At 35.5% G+C, this 15,379-nt stretch overlaps 4 protein-coding genes across 9 annotated transcripts; 2 read left to right on the forward strand and 2 right to left on the reverse strand.

Moving 5' to 3' along the window:
* Positions 1–1,577: 1,577 nt before the first annotated feature.
* LOC106328547 (F-box/LRR-repeat protein At3g58930-like) lies at positions 1,578–3,886 on the forward strand. 2 transcript variants are annotated; one of them, XM_013767013.1, is made up of 4 exons: positions 1,578–1,669; positions 1,770–2,777; positions 3,136–3,276; positions 3,351–3,886. In XM_013767013.1, the coding sequence occupies exons 2-4, from the start codon at positions 1,806–1,808 to the stop codon at positions 3,702–3,704; spliced, it is 1,467 nt and encodes a 488-aa protein (XP_013622467.1). In that variant the 5' UTR covers positions 1,578–1,669; positions 1,770–1,805; the 3' UTR covers positions 3,705–3,886. The 2 variants fall into 2 exon arrangements, with proteins under 2 accessions (XP_013622467.1, XP_013622466.1); XM_013767012.1 differs by having other exon boundaries at positions 1,584–2,777.
* Positions 3,887–4,624: 738 nt separating this feature from the next.
* On the reverse strand, positions 4,625–5,609 carry LOC106333969 (blue copper protein-like). The gene is made up of 3 exons (XM_013772347.1): positions 5,391–5,609; positions 5,169–5,304; positions 4,625–5,090 (listed from the first exon to the last, which is right to left on the reverse strand). Exons 1-3 carry the CDS (start codon positions 5,554–5,556, stop codon positions 4,625–4,627), a joined length of 768 nt encoding a protein of 255 aa, XP_013627801.1. The 5' UTR covers positions 5,557–5,609.
* A 454-nt stretch (positions 5,610–6,063) lies between these two features.
* LOC106329006 (SPX and EXS domain-containing protein 3) lies at positions 6,064–9,436 on the reverse strand. 4 transcript variants are annotated; one of them, XM_013767568.1, is made up of 15 exons: positions 9,252–9,436; positions 8,890–9,015; positions 8,640–8,742; positions 8,487–8,569; positions 8,310–8,348; positions 8,111–8,203; positions 7,913–8,029; positions 7,748–7,843; positions 7,541–7,654; positions 7,416–7,469; positions 7,294–7,341; positions 7,064–7,214; positions 6,811–6,976; positions 6,663–6,732; positions 6,304–6,585 (listed from the first exon to the last, which is right to left on the reverse strand). In XM_013767568.1, the coding sequence occupies exons 3-15, from the start codon at positions 8,722–8,724 to the stop codon at positions 6,304–6,306; spliced, it is 1,398 nt and encodes a 465-aa protein (XP_013623022.1). In that variant the 5' UTR covers positions 8,725–8,742; positions 8,890–9,015; positions 9,252–9,436. The 4 variants fall into 4 exon arrangements, with proteins under 4 accessions (XP_013623020.1, XP_013623023.1, XP_013623022.1 ...); XM_013767567.1 differs by having other exon boundaries at positions 8,890–9,037; XM_013767566.1 differs by lacking the exon at positions 9,252–9,436 and having other exon boundaries at positions 6,064–6,585; positions 8,890–9,181.
* A 2,998-nt stretch (positions 9,437–12,434) lies between these two features.
* On the forward strand, positions 12,435–14,685 carry LOC106333610 (traB domain-containing protein). 2 transcript variants are annotated; one of them, XM_013772035.1, is made up of 9 exons: positions 12,435–12,751; positions 13,109–13,156; positions 13,241–13,297; positions 13,464–13,547; positions 13,643–13,747; positions 13,842–13,955; positions 14,033–14,133; positions 14,228–14,339; positions 14,413–14,685. In XM_013772035.1, exons 1-9 carry the CDS (start codon positions 12,449–12,451, stop codon positions 14,539–14,541), a joined length of 1,053 nt encoding a protein of 350 aa, XP_013627489.1. In that variant the 5' UTR covers positions 12,435–12,448; the 3' UTR covers positions 14,542–14,685. The 2 variants fall into 2 exon arrangements, with proteins under 2 accessions (XP_013627489.1, XP_013627488.1); XM_013772034.1 differs by having other exon boundaries at positions 14,033–14,142; positions 14,413–14,646.
* The last annotated feature ends 694 nt before the right edge of the window (positions 14,686–15,379 follow it).

Raw genomic sequence — 15,379 nt, forward strand, 5'->3', positions numbered from 1 at the left:
TATTTTTAAATTTTATTTTGAAAAAATAATATAATTTGCAAGTTATTCGGTTTCCTTAATTAAAAGATACTAGATTTCAAAAGAGTTATTCTTGGGTTTTTGAAAACCCGAATTCTAGAAAACACAAATACATGGTTAACAAGTCTAGTTAGTATTAAATTATTAAACCTTAGTATATTTTTCATTTGATTTTTTTTTTCCTTCTAATAGTATTATTATTACTAAAAAGACACGAGCCCAATTACAAAACAGAAGCAAAAGGCCCAGAGAAAGTTTACAGGCAAACATCCAAACAAAAAAAACTAAAACCTAAAGGCCACACAGTGGCCTAAACTTCCAATCGAATCCAAGATTGGCCCAAACCATACACTTGACACCACTTTTGTCACGCCGGGAGACACGTGTTGAAGCCTCAACATCGACGTACACGCGTCACGAAATCCCTCACCACTACCGCCAAAGTGAAACACGCCGGAAACTGAACGGCGTTACACCGGATCTCGCCGGAAACAAGCGCTAACCCAATCGTACCGCTTCATCAACCTTTGCTTCTTTCACCGGAGAACGATTGTTCGATCGAGAAATTGAGTACTCCTCCAAAAACGAAGCCAGTCCCTCACTCACCCTTCATACACCATCATCACTTAATTAGATCATCGGAGAGCATCAATCGATTAATATCGAGATCTCATCCGTCACATCAAGCCATCAACTACGAAATCAACCGAGTCACCACTCGGAAAAACCAGATAACCTAGAACAGAGCCGCCATCGAAACGAGACCGTTCGACGCAAAATTTTTCATTTAATAAACAAAACAATATATATTAAAAATACATAATAATACTGAAATATATCAACAAATCTAAAACAAAAACTAAAACAAATGCAAATAACAATAATTATAAAAACTTTTAACTTTTCAGAACAAAAAAAAATACTATAGTTGTATCGGGAGAAGTAGATGAAATTCAATATACCTAAATAATATCCAAATTGACTAGATACTCCTTCAGTTTCGATTTAATTGTCGTTGTAGGAAAAAAATTCGTTTCAAAATAAGTGTCTTTTCAGAGTTTCAATGCAAAATTTATCAATAAGATTCTCCAATTTATTTTTTTTAATTGGTTGAAAAAAGGTTAGGTATATAGGTAATTGTGTTTTTGTTTTGTAAATATACAAAATCATATGTTTTCTTAATCCGTGTGCATAAACCTAGAACGACAATTAAAATCAAACGAAGAGAGTATTATATATCTAAAATCACATGTGTAATTAAAATAACATAATTTAATTAAATAAAATCCTACATATAAATTATAAAATCATGTAAATTAAATTTTTTAAAAAAACTATAATATATTTAATTTGTAAATATTTATAACTGTGCATTATCACGGAAAAATAACCTAGTAAAAATATACAAACGGTCTGAATTTTTTTTTTTTTTTTGATCAAAACAAACGGTCTGAATTTTATGAGTTACAAAAGTTTAACTGTCCTGGTTTGTTACCGAATTAAACCGGGGTATTAAAAGAACCAGTCATAAAACAGAACCCACATTTATACCAGACTCTCTTCACTTGTGTCTCTATCCGCCTCCTTCATCTCCTCTGGTCCAAGTGGAAAGCCTCTTAACTTTTCCCTTTTCTCTCTACCTTCATCTGCGGTATGTGCCTTCTTCCATATCTTCGCTTGTAGTTCCACTTTGTCACCTCTCTCCTCCTCTCACTGCATGCACTCGCTCGCTGAAAAACCCTAACTTTTAGGGTCATTGCTCAAGTGCTTACTCATCTCCTGTGTAAATGGATCGTCTCACCAGTCTACCAGACGAGCTTCTTTATCATATCTTGTCCCTCCTTCCGACAAAGTCTGCTGTCGTGACTTCGGCTCTCTCAAAGAGATGGCTCAACCTGTGGAAACTCAATCCCAATCTCGACATTGATGACTCTGTCTTCATTCACGCCGAAGACGGTAAAGGGAAAAGGGAAGAAATTCGACAGAGCTTCGTCGGCTTTGTAGACAGAGTTCTCGCTATGCAGGGTGATTCTCCTATCAACAGCTTCTCCCTGAAGTGCATCACTGGCATCCATCCAGATACTGTTAACCGTTGGATCTGTAACGTGCTCAAGCGTGGCGTTTCTGACCTCAGCCTTTTCACTGATTTTACTTGCGAGGATACCGAAGAGGATAGCTACCAGCTGCCTAGAGAGTTGTTCTTTAGTAGTACACTCGTTAAGCTGAAACTAAGAAGTGAGCACTGTGTTGATTGGTGGTGGCATCTAAACTCTTCTTCCTTGACGATGCTCAAGAGTCTTGACATCGACTCTGACTTGATTTTCTGCGGTGAGATCGAGGAGTTTATTCCTTCGTTCCCTGCGCTTGAAGAGCTACGAATGGCTAGCATGGAGTGGCTAGAGCCGGATGTGACTGTGTCAAGTGCAACCCTGAGAAAGCTAACTCTCCACGGCACCGGCTGTGAGGAGTTTGTGAATCCAACGAGCGTCTCTTTTGATACTCCGAACCTGCTCGTCTTAAGCTACTTTGACTTGGTTGCGGAAGACTATCCTTTGGTCAATATGAGCAAGTTAGTCCATGCGGTAATCAATCTTATAGTGACTGATAAACAGGTTAAGCGACTAAGAGAGGCAAACAATGAGTTGTTAGAGGATGATGAGGAGGAGGGTAATGTTGTTCTCCACTTCGGCAATGTGGTGAAGCTCATGAATGGGATACAAAATGTTCAGATACTTTCCTTCACTGCTGATACTCTCGAGGTCAGTTTTTTAAGCAGTACTCCCTCCGTTCCTAAAAGATCCACATTTTAGAGAAAATTTTTGTTTCAAAAAGATACATATTTTATATTTCCAATGTAATTTTTGTCAACTAATAAAGAGAAGTTGTGAAGTTCAAGAACATTAATTGTATTTCTTAAAATCTTATTGGTTTAAAAATATAGGAAATACAAAATTACAAAAAAAAACTATGCATTTATAGCTAAGTTTTAATATGTTTTATTAAAAAGTGTGAAAATTTTAAAACATTGATCTTTTAAGAACGGAGGGAGTATTTATTACCATTCTCTAGTACTTGTTGTTAAACCATTAGTTGCAAAAAAAATCTCTTTGTTTTCAGGTGCTTTCTCAATGCTGTGATACATTGCCAGTGTTCAACAACCTCAAGTTCTTAGGTATTACAAGTGAAGAGGGACGAGGATGGCAAGCAATGCCAGCTCTTCTAAAGAATTGTCCACGTTTAGAAACTATAATCCTTCGGGTATGAAGCTACTACATGTGTTTTCTCTGCTGTTGAAGTAGCACTAGTTCTTTTCATCGTCTCCTTTTTTTCAGGGTTTATCACACTATGTAACAGACAAATGTGGAGATGCTTGTCCCTGCATTTCTCGGGAAGACAAAGGTAGTTCACTCAGGTCTTGTCCAGTGAATAGGATTGAGATTCAAGGCTTTCGAGCAACGATGAAGGAGATGACCTTGATAAAGCATTTCCTGGACTATTTTCCAAGTTTGAAGAGGCTTGATGCTGTCGTTGAAGATAATGAACCTACACAGCTCCGAAACCCTGAATTGTCTAAATGTGTCACGGAGATGTTTGGTCTCTACAACAAGCTGCACCCGAGTTGCAGTGTCGAGCTCATGGTCAGTCCTTTCTTGCAAAAGAAGTGGCGTGAACAAGGACATATCTGAAAAGAACAAAACATTTGCTTGCTTCTTAGTTTTGTCTTATGTTTAGTTGGCTTGTAAACCCTCGCAAACTAAACCAATCGACAAACCTAAATCTGTTTCCATTGTTTTATCTTTTATCAGTTTTAACCTTTTTTTTTATTCATGTCTGTCTTTGTCTTTGATATTCCCATCTTCATCAGTCACTTTGGTGCTAAATATAACAAACTTAACAGCAGCAGAGACGAGCAAGATACAATTAGCGAATTTCTTCTTTCTTTGTGTTATTCTTAGGCTGTTGTCGTCTTCGACGAGATGCAACCACCTCCCGAGTCACCGCCATCATTCTTGGTTCGCCGGAGAACCACATCGACAGCACTCCTCATTCACCGTTGTCTTCATATGAGATCAGCCTTGCCGTCGTAGTTCCATCTTGTTGCCTCTTTGAACATGACAAATTAATAATATCTTTGTTAATATCCTTTTATAAAAATAAAAAAGTCTGTATAATAAAATATTCGTATTTCGCTGAGTTTCGTATTTAAAAATATTTTCTTTTTATTTATGTTGTTTAGGGAAAATATATTGACTAATAAAATTAAAATTCGTTTATATATAAAAATATAGGTTTATTTTTTATAAATATTTCTTTTTTTGTTATTTATGTGTTTTTGTAAAAAAGAAAAATTAAACTGAAATTTTTGTACAAAAAAGAAAACAAAATGATTATTATTAATAGAAACCGTATATGATATTGAAATGTTACGTAAAGGTTATGTGTTTTTATCTGTATATACGAGAAAAAGAAAACGGATATACAATAGAAAATACTGAAATACATAACAGAACACAAACAAAAACAGCATATATACACAACAAAACACATTCTCTAGTCAATAAATAAACTGCAAACACGTAAACAAAATGTGTCTCTGCTTAAACACTTAGAACAGATGAATCATCATAGCAAGCATGAATCCGAATCCCAAAACAAGGCTTTTCGCGGAGGAGTCACCGGGAGAAGCTCCTGCTCCATCAATATTATCCGTCGTGCCCGTAGCACTAGAAGGGAAGCTCCCGACGGTTTTGGTGGTGGTACTGCTCGAGCTACCAGGTGAACCTGGAAACAAAGGCAGAGAAGTAGCCGCTGGAGAAAGTGCCGGTGACTGTGCCGGCAAAAGAGGGAGAGAGGAGGAAGGAAGGGGAGTTGAAGGAGAAGGAGAGAGGACAGGGACGGGGTTAAGAGGCAACAAAGGTTGTATAGGTAAAGCAGAAGAAGGTGACGGTGCATTTAATGATGGGACAGAGTTTGGAAGCGGTGCGGTTGGTGCTGCGTTTGCGGCTGGGACAACGTTTACTTCTAGTTTCATCCCTTGTGTACAGTGTCCCGGCATGCCACAAATGAAGTACCTAAACAAAAGTGATCAAGAATTATAAATACTTGTATATAAATCTTCATATCATATAGGTCTTGCTTTGTATGTGAACCTTTTTCCAGGAGTGGTGAGAGGAACAATGGAGTTTCCATTAGCAAACGTTATAAGCGGTTTAACCGCTTGGCAGCTATCGTATTCTGGTTTTGTGACTTCAACGACATCGTGGAATGCAGAAGGGTAAGCGAAAACTGTTTGGAGAAAGAACATTGGTTTTGTTTTAGTCTATTATATGTTGAATCAATGTTTAATGTAAGAAGATGTGTGAACACATTACCAAGATTGTCTCCAACAACAAATGTTTGTCCTGCAGCCCAAGTTTTAAGATTAGCTCCTACGGTCCAACCTCTAGGACCACCAATGGTATGATCTGTAGCTACTGCTAGACCGATGAATGTAGTTGCGAGGACTGAGATAATGATCAGCATTTCTCTGGATGCCATTCTCTTCTTCTTTTGTGAGGGGATTTCAACACAGAGATTTGAAAGATTAGATCAAAGAGATGATGATGGTGTTTGGTGCTTCACATTTGGTGTCAAGTGTGTCTATATGTAGTGGTTTACATAGAAGAAATGATTTGAGAAAATGTTTTTTGTGAGAAGAGTTGGTAAATAACTAAACTTGTGTTTGTATCTGTTGAGAGTTAGTATCTATGTTGGATCAAGTAAAGAACCAATAATAAATCAAGAAAGCTTGTGTTTCACCTAATCCATTAGACAAATGTAATAAATTTTGATGGTTTTGAAAAAAAATATATATTTTGGGGTAATTTCATATATCTCATAAAACCCAATCCGAAAAAGAACAAAACTCAAACCAAAAATTAAAATATTCCTAGTACCAAAAACTCGAACATGTACCCAAATGTCCATCCCTGGTGCTACATTTGTCCAGAGAAAAACATTTTAGTTGACTTGCACCTAAAACAAGTGCCTGTACTGCATTTTAAGTTCACAAAACAGGTAATGTTTATATTATTCCAGTAGTCTATAAAAGTTGCACATCTTTCTGTATATAAGAGAGTCAGCCTCTCTCTCTCTCTCTCTCTCTCTCTCTCTCTCTCTCTATTTCTCTGTAATAGAAGTTACAAGTTATAAAGTACAAAAGAAAGCGTACTTTGTATGTGCTTGTTGTTCAAAACTTGTTTCAAAAACCTCAGCAAAGAAACAAGAAAACCTGTGGCATTCTTCTTATACACCGAGGCTGTGACTATGTGCGAGTAACTTCTCCTGTTCGCCACCGTTATCGTTTTGGAGTGAAACAGGATTCGTCTGATGAGAAGTAGTACGCTTGGGGTTGTTGATCTTGTACCACACGTTCTCTATACGGAAAAACGCCCACTGGAACCGTCTGTAAATCTCCAGAAGAGTGATGATGAAGACCGTGATGTAGTTGTTACGGAGATGAGCTGATAGCTTGTACGTCCATGTCCACCTTAGTACTAGATTGCTTCCAATCACCCAAACATACACCTGCCAAGTTCACACTATTTAGCTAGTTTTAAGCATCAAGCAGTGTTTGGTTGGACAGAAGAAACTTTTAGTTTTACCCAACGGCGTCCATAAAGAAGATGAGAGCAAAGATTTGGTTTGGTGAATTTGAAAATCCGAGTGAAGACACTACAAAGGCAAGTAAAGTGTTATGAGATCTTAAGCATGAATCCAAGAACTCTGTTATTATATATACGCAAGTGTTACCTTAGATCCCAATCGCGTAAAACATCCCAAAAGAAGGAGAAGAAAGTGTTGGCTAGGCCAGAGAGGATCCAAGCAGGCTGAATGGAGTAAGTCCATGTATCCTGATCGATAAAATACTTGAGTGCTGATAGAAAGATGACTGGCACTGCCGTTAAATACTTCCCAGCTGAAACCAAAAAAATAGACAGGGCACATGAGATATTACAAATCAGTTTTTTTTTTTTTTTTTTTTAATTACAAGTGTCACTACTACCATTCCAGATGTTTGCAATGTCTTTGCTATCTTTGTACTGACGAATGCATTGGAACAGACGAAAAAGATAAGGTAGAACAAGAACTAAGGGGATTACAGCCGAATGACTCCCACAAACAGAATCTGCTTCAAACCATGCAACAGTAGCTACCTACAATGACACTAATTAGATTCACTGCCTATGTGATGGATAGCTTAGTACTATGGAAGAGTATAGATAACTCACTGACCTGTCTATGGACCATACGACATACAGAACGCTCCAAATCGGACAGAACCTGCGCATAAACTTTGTTCTTGTTCAGAAACTGGATTCAAAGCATCATAGAGATTATAAAAAAGTTTGTGTTACCTTTGACAAAGAAGTAAGGATATCAGCTAGGAAGAAGTCTGAAAACGACACCGTCTGTTTTGTGACGATACCAAGTGAAAAGTTCAACATTTAACAAGAAAAAAAAACAAAATGTATTCATGTACCTGAACAGGGAAGAGAATGCGCCAAAAAGTCCATAGCAAGTAGTAACGAGAGGACATGTAGAAGATATCGAAAGGGATGATGAGAATGATCACAGCAGAGAGATACAAAACAATCTGGAAAACATCAGAAAAAAAATGTCAAAACTCTATGAAACAAAATGAATCCAAAAAGCTCTCTAAAAATAAGAGAAGATGCATCTATTACACTGGTTGAGAAGCAGCCAAGGACACATCTCCATGCGAGTATAGGTACAGATAGGCAGTCATGCTAGTCAATATTATCGTCGTCATCCACCTAGCACACTGTGACACCCTCAGATTTTTTAGAAATTCATTGATAAAGATGGTCTTAACTAAGAAATGTTATTATACCTTCCATATCTCTTTGTGACTAAGATGATCTGGTCCTAGATAAAATATTGCTGCGTAATCGACTCCAGTTCGAGAAAACACCCACAGATTCACACCCCAGAGCCAAACCATCATTGTCTGAAAGTCATAGAATAATATTAGAGGAATGAAACACAAGTTTAAGGGTTTTGACTTTACGGACAAGAAAAAAAGACTTACAATGAGAAGGAGAGGGTTGTAATACAGAAAGGTCTCATAGAAGAACAGTTCTCTTGTGTCTAATCCCATTTTCATTACAGATTCCCATCCAATCTGCAAGTTGATATAATGATGAGAAGAGTCAAAACTCAAAACTATGGATGCAAATCAAAAGCTCAGATCATTTTTTTACAAGAAAGCTAAATTCAAAATCTCCAACCTTTCCACAAACATAAAGACCACCGACATACAAAGCAACCTGAAGAATCAAAGGTTTAAAATCTCAAATTAGTCCATTAGACTTACACAGAAAAGGAAAAAGCCAAGCAAGAGAGCTCCTTTCTGTGCATCACTGAAACATGCTACAAAATCAAAACTCTACTTGAGGAAAAAGAACCTTGAGGCTGCTAAGGAGTAAAGGGCTTCGCAGTTTGGCAATTGTACCTAGTTGCATACTTGAGTTCTTCAAGTCATTCTCTCCTGTCAAAACCTTATTCTCAGTCACACCATCTTACAGTTGAAATCAGCAAGTTCAGAGCTAGTGGCTTACCTTCAAGATTAGCGATGATGAGCCTACTTCCAGATTTGCGCAGGTGAGGATTGTTCACAGGCACAGAAAAGACACCTCCAAACATAGATTCCAAAAGCAAAACCTTCAATATACAAAAAAAAAATCATCTATGACCAAATCGCAAACAAATGACATAGCAAAACCTAATCTCAGGAAGAAAGTCCCCTAAATACAGTATAAATAGCCATGAAAGTGAATCACTTTCTCAAAGAAGATGACAAATAGTTACCTTCCAAAAAGTAGGAAACTTTCACCGAGTGCTAAAACCCCCTTGAAGAAGGCCACTTTCCAAGGAAGAAGAAGACAAATCAAACCTTTCCAAAAGAGGAAACTTTTCACCAATTTGCTTCCTACCCTGAAGAGAAGAAGGAGCCACACTGCTCAAACATGAAGTGAACACAATTGTATCCAGATTTATGTTAATCCTAATAGAGTTCACCAAAAGAAAACATAAAATCGATATTTTTCAATTCTGAAACAACTAAAAAAAAAAAGATTCAATTTTTGAATAAAAAAGGGTAAAGATTCAATATGAATCACAAAAAAAAGTCGATGCCTTTTAAAAGTGGATGAGAGACAGACGACTAAGACCTGAGAATTAAAACCCTCTTTGTATTCTAGCAGTCGCATTACCAAAGCCTCTTTACTTCATAACATTGCATTGGCTTTTGAGCTTAAACTTATGTTGTAAGAATTAATGAAGACTTTAAACGCAAACCCAGAAAATGAAGAAGTAATCAACCCTTGTTTAATTATACTACTAGTATTGGATATCTCCCCCCAAGAGAGAGAGAGAGACACGACTTTAAAAGAACAAAACGTTAATTATGATTGATGACAACAATGAAGACTCTAAAATAATCAATGACAGCGAGATTAACATAACAAAAAGCAATGTCTTTGTTGGAAGTCTTTGTTTTGGTCAACGGTTTTTACGTATTTGATTGACTTTAGCAATTCACCTATGTCAGGTGTAAAACCTCCAAATAGATTACGCTTTAGAGTTTATTTTGTATAAATGTCGCATATTCTTAAGGAAGATAACCCGGAAGTTGATAATTTTAAATACAGTCTTTATGTAATGTACTCTATATAAATATATGAGATATTTTACTTTTATAAAAATCTTAATTTTAGAAACATATTTCATCCGAAAAATATTTTTTAGAGTATTCACGTATATTAATGTCTACAAATAAATTTACTGTTGATATAATACATTTTTAATAATTATCAACTAATTATATTTATTCAACTCAAACATTCTTATTTAATATTTTTTTAATATACAAAATCTATTTTTGTCGAACAAATTTTTTTAGAAATTTTACTTTCGAAAAAGAAGAAAGTATGACACAAACCTCAATATTTCATTTTTTGGTCACTAATTTTTTTAATTAAACTGAACATATTATAGTCATTTCTCACTTAGGTAGTTTATGTTGTGTGTGCTTTTCTTAATTAGATGAAAACTAAATGCCACGAAATTTAATAGACTAAAAAAATATATGTTCTTCATAGATTTAACGAAATTTTCTGCTGTTTATTTTTTGTACGACCATGTTTTGATTAGATAAAGCGATTGTGTTTAACAAACATCACTATAGTCGAGAGATTATAGACAAAAACTTTTGATAAGAATTTTATTTACCAAATAGTAGTATATTAGCGTAACATTTATTATATTAATTTGTTAGTTCTAAAAATAGAGAAATGCGGTGCATTTCAATATGTATTTTATATCTAATATATTAAGACACACGTATTTTTCTTGAAACTTTGGTTTTGTGAGATTGTGTAAGCGTTTAAGTTAAGAGTTTATTTATTTTATGTAAATTTGCCTTTAAGCAAATCCAATTTGAAAGATTCGGACATGGAAAAAGGATAAGTCAACGGCAACACCAAGATTTGTTGGTCCACGGAAAAGGATCTTTTTAGTATTAGTTTGTTAATGTACAAAAAAATACAGATGACTCGACTGAAATGATTTACCATAGTGGTCAAGAACAAATGTCAAAACTAATAAAAAAAAAAAAAAAAAAAAAAAACTCTAGGCCCTAAGATTTCAGTGTTTGATGGATACGTTTCTCTGTATTTCCTTCATTTTTATTTGTTTCTACTTCTTGTTCATTTTCATTTTTTGACCATACAACAAAATTTCAAATGTCTTATTGCAGTAAGAATGTATCTACAGTTGTATACCCTCTTGGCCTCTTCATTCGATGGACTAGGCGACTAGCTGTATGCTTTCTAACATGAGAAATCTAGTGTGTAGACAAGTAGACCGCAGTGCATTGCCTCCGATAAATGAGTGAGTCATCTTGTCTTTTGAGATAAAACCGCGACATAAAATTGTCTCGGTGTTGAAAGCCTTCAAGCAGAAAAAAATTGTCTCGGTGAGTTTGAGATGGATGCTTCTGCTCAGCCATCTTATTTTGTATTTACATGTTTCTGGATGTTCGTTTTAATTAGTCTACAAAAACAAAACTCAAGCCCAAGATTTTTTTTTTTTTTTTTTTTTTCAAGCCCAAGATTACCTACAATTACAAAGTTGTTTTGTTATATATCTTCCTATTGTAACCAATGCTCACCATGTTATAGTTTCATAATTGAGACTATATGTATATATATACATTTGCTATCCAAATTCATTTCAGTTTTGCAGTTGAAAGTTTTTTTTTTTATATTTGAAGGCTATAAAGAAGATTATGTTGGGACTGTTTTACCATGTCCACTTTGCGTCAAAATAGTAGAAAATTGGAATCCCCTACACATCAAAGAGAATGAGCCTGCCTATCTATGAATTATATAACCCCTAGCTTCAATCCAACTATTATTCATTTCGAAAACGTTACTCACAAGATGTAAATTACCTTATAAATAACCATACGTATTAAATAAAGTTAGCATTAATTTATTTTTTATTAAGTACAGGGCCGGCTCAACAGTGTCATTGGCCCTGGGGCAAAAAAAAAAATTAATTTTTAAACTATTATTTTTCTTTAAAAAAATCTGATAGATATATGGTTTTTTTTTTCAAAATACCAGAAGTATTTTTAAAAATAAATGTATGAAAATAAAAAATACTTTCATATAAAAAAATTTGGACATTTTTTTAATTTTTAATATAAAAATACATGTATTTTTTTTTTAAAATCGGACCCTTATCTATTAAGAAATAGAGAGACAACAGATTGGGTTCGGGGCGGTCGCACCGCTCGCCCCTTATCTAAGCCGGCCCTGATTAAGTATCAAGTAAGATTCGGAAAATAGTTTTGACTAAAATGATATGGGTAGTCAGCAAATAACATAAAAATCTCCTCCCAAAAATTGACTGACATGTTCAGTTAAGGTATGTTCATGATTTTGCATCCCAAGTTATCGGATACATACGATATTACTGTTTCCTTTTGTTTTGACTCAGTTTTTTTTTCTGGAAAAGAAAAAAAGACTAAAAATTATCGCTTAACATTAATGAAAATGATAATAACTCGTAGAATACTTAAACATTTTCCACAAAATATTCGTTTTCTTAATAGATCAAAAAATTATGTAAAATAAAAAGATAAATTCTCCATTTATTAATAAAAAAAATTCCACAAACCAGCATTGGAATCTTTGAGATTTTATATATAAGAAGAAATAAACTAGATTTTACTTATATATTAAAAAGTAAAAAAAAAAAGCTAAATTAATTTGATTTTAATATTTTTAAAAACAAAGATATATAAGGCGAGAAGAGGAACTGTATAAGCGTTACATCAGCGTGGTTTTGCTACCTATCGTGAATGGAACCGACGACGTCAATACTGTTGGAGCCGAAGGCGGAGGCTCACGTAGATGACCATAGCCACAACATAGTGAATGTGGATAAAGAGGAGGATGAACATAGCGATTCCGGTTCACTGATAACCGGCGTCGTTTCGGTCGGTGATGCTAGTGACGACGATGATGGTGATTTTGCGGTGGAGACGACGAAGTTGGAGCTGCCTGAGGAATACGCAGAAAGCGTTATGGTTCTAACGTGCGATTCCACAGCTGAAGGCGGATCCTGCCATGTGTACTTGATTGGCACGGCTCATGTCTCTGAGGTATTTTCTGTTAAAGATTGAAACTTGAGGGACTGATTCTGTTATTTCTTGAAATGTTGGGGTTTTGGTAAAAAAAAAAAGGCTAACCCTTTTGATGGGAATGTAGTATATTAGCATTCATATGCAATGGTTTAGCTGTTTTGATCTTGTGATGTGTATTTGACTGGAGAGGTAATTTTTGAAAAATATTGAAACTTGGGTACTGATTCTGTAATTTGTTGAAAGTGCTGGATAATGATAAATGATTATAAAGGCTGTTAGCATTCATATGCATTGGTTTTTAGCTGTTTTGATCTAAAGCGTTTTTTTGTTACAAAAAAAAAGAAAGAAAAAAGATAAAGCGTTTTTGTATTGTAGGAATCATGTCGAGAAGTTGAAGCTATAATAAGCTTGATGAAACCAGAGGTTATTCTTCTCTACATTGTCAACTCTTTAATATTATCATTCTCTCTCTCTCTCTAATTAAGTATGTAGCTGATGAATTTGCAGGTCGTCTTTGTGGAGTTGTGTTCAAGTCGATTATCTATTCTCACTCCTGCTTTGAAGGTTTTGCTCCACATAGCATCTCCACTTTTAGTTTAACACTGGACTATATTGTGCATCATCATCATCTTCCCCTTCTTTTGCTTGAAGATGTCCAAGTTTTTTCTTCTAATGGGAATCATTGTCTAGAGAATGTACTTAAGTTGCGCCATGTTTTTGGTTTTTCCAGATTCCGACGGTGCCGGAGATGATAGACATGTGGAAGAAGAACCATAACGCATTCGGAATAGCGTACGGATGGTTTCTTGCACAGGCATGCATGCATGCTTCCTCGGTTAATATCTTCTTTGATGGTGGCTTAAATGTTTTCATACCATTAGTTTAAATCCTTTTGCGTATATATGTTAGGTCGCCAGCAAGCTTGATGTATTACCTGGTGCCGAGTTTCGTGTGGCGTATGAAGAGGCACACACATATGGTGGCAAGGTGATTCTAGGTGATCGTCCTGTACAGGTGAATTTGTTGATAGTCTTAAACCTTTCTCTTAAGGAGTGTTATGCATTGGTTTTCAATCAGTTTTTTCTTTCCTTGGGTTTTGTTTAAGCAGATCACGTTGAAGAGAACGTGGGCTAAGATGCCTCTATGGCACAAAGTAAAGTTCTTGTACGGCTTAGTGTTTCAACCTGTCTTTCTCCCTAGCCCTGAGGAACTTAAGAAGATGGTAAGAAAGTCTTTGCTACAAAGCTTTTGCGAGTATAAATATTGAGTTAGTGTTGATTAAATTGTTTGGTCTTTTAGCTAAAAGCTATGAACAATGTGGATATGCTGACGTTGGTGATTCAAGAAATAAGCAAGGAGTTTCCATCTCTCATGGATACACTTGTGCATGAGCGTGATACGTTAGTATTGTATTCCTCTCTCTCTATGTCTCTCCTAAAGTCCTAAGCACCATCATGATGATCATACCAATTTTTTTTGCATTATGTAACTCAGGTACATGGCATGTATGTTATCAAGAGTTGCAAGTGAGCATAGCTCGGTCGTGGCAGTTGTTGGTAGAGGGCATCTTCAAGGGATCAAGAAGAACTGGAACCAACCTATAAAGGTTAGTCACAGTCTTTTCAGTCTAGACATAACAGATGCTGAGCTAATCGTTATTGTGCTAATGGTATTTGCAGATGAAGGATCTGTTGGAGATACCGAAGAATGAATCAAAATATACAGCTAAGTATGTTCTCAAGTCGCTGACGGTTGCTGTCGTCGGGATAGCTATAGGCTCACGCTTGTATCTTTCCACCAGAAGTTGAGTTATCTTCAAGGCAGAGAGAGTTTCTCAGGAGGGCAATAAAAATTAGGCCAAGTGTTATGATTATATAGATTTTTAGTAACTATTGTCATGATATATTATTTATTTTTGGTTTAGCGGTTGAAATCATTTCATGAAAATCTAGAAATAAAAAAAAATCTCTCCTCTCCCATGTCTCCTCCAGTCTACTACTACTTTTTTAAAATCTCGAATTCTTTACCTGAATCATTTTTATTCTAGGGCATAAAATATGAAACCAAAAACTAGAACCAATTCAAAATAACCTGGTTTGGTTTTGCATATGGCCAAATTCACCAATGTTTGCACAAGTACAATTTTATTTTTCTTAGAGGTTTGAATATTTTTTTAAGGTTTTGGATATTTCGCGTAATAATTATCATTCCTAAATGAATCCAAATTCCTTGGATTTAGTCAGTATTAGTTCAGAGTTTCCCTATTTTTGGGGCTATTCCTGAATTTGAGTTTTTTTTCATGAAAATCGAAATAGTCATATGTTAAAACAGATTTTCTTTACACAAAAGATCCATAAATAAAAACAAAGTTGTCTTGTTTGTTAACTTTTTTTTTCCTAACCTTTCTCGTTGTAACTTGTAAGCAGTTCACTACAAGAAAACATCAAGGATTATGAGGGAAAAAATCGTCGGAATTTCGTCGGAATTTCGTTATTCCGACGAAATTCCGACGAAACACGTCGTCGGAAATAATTCCTCGGAATTTTTTTTTTCCTCGGAAATCCCTCGGAATTTTCCGACGGAATTCCGAGGAAATAAATTTCCGAGGACATTCCGAGGATCCCTTGTTTGTCGGAAAAGTCCTCG

This window comes from Brassica oleracea, chromosome C3 (assembly GCF_000695525.1).
Source record: "Brassica oleracea var. oleracea cultivar TO1000 chromosome C3, BOL, whole genome shotgun sequence".
In the NCBI taxonomy this organism is placed as follows: Eukaryota; Viridiplantae; Streptophyta; class Magnoliopsida; order Brassicales; family Brassicaceae; genus Brassica; species Brassica oleracea.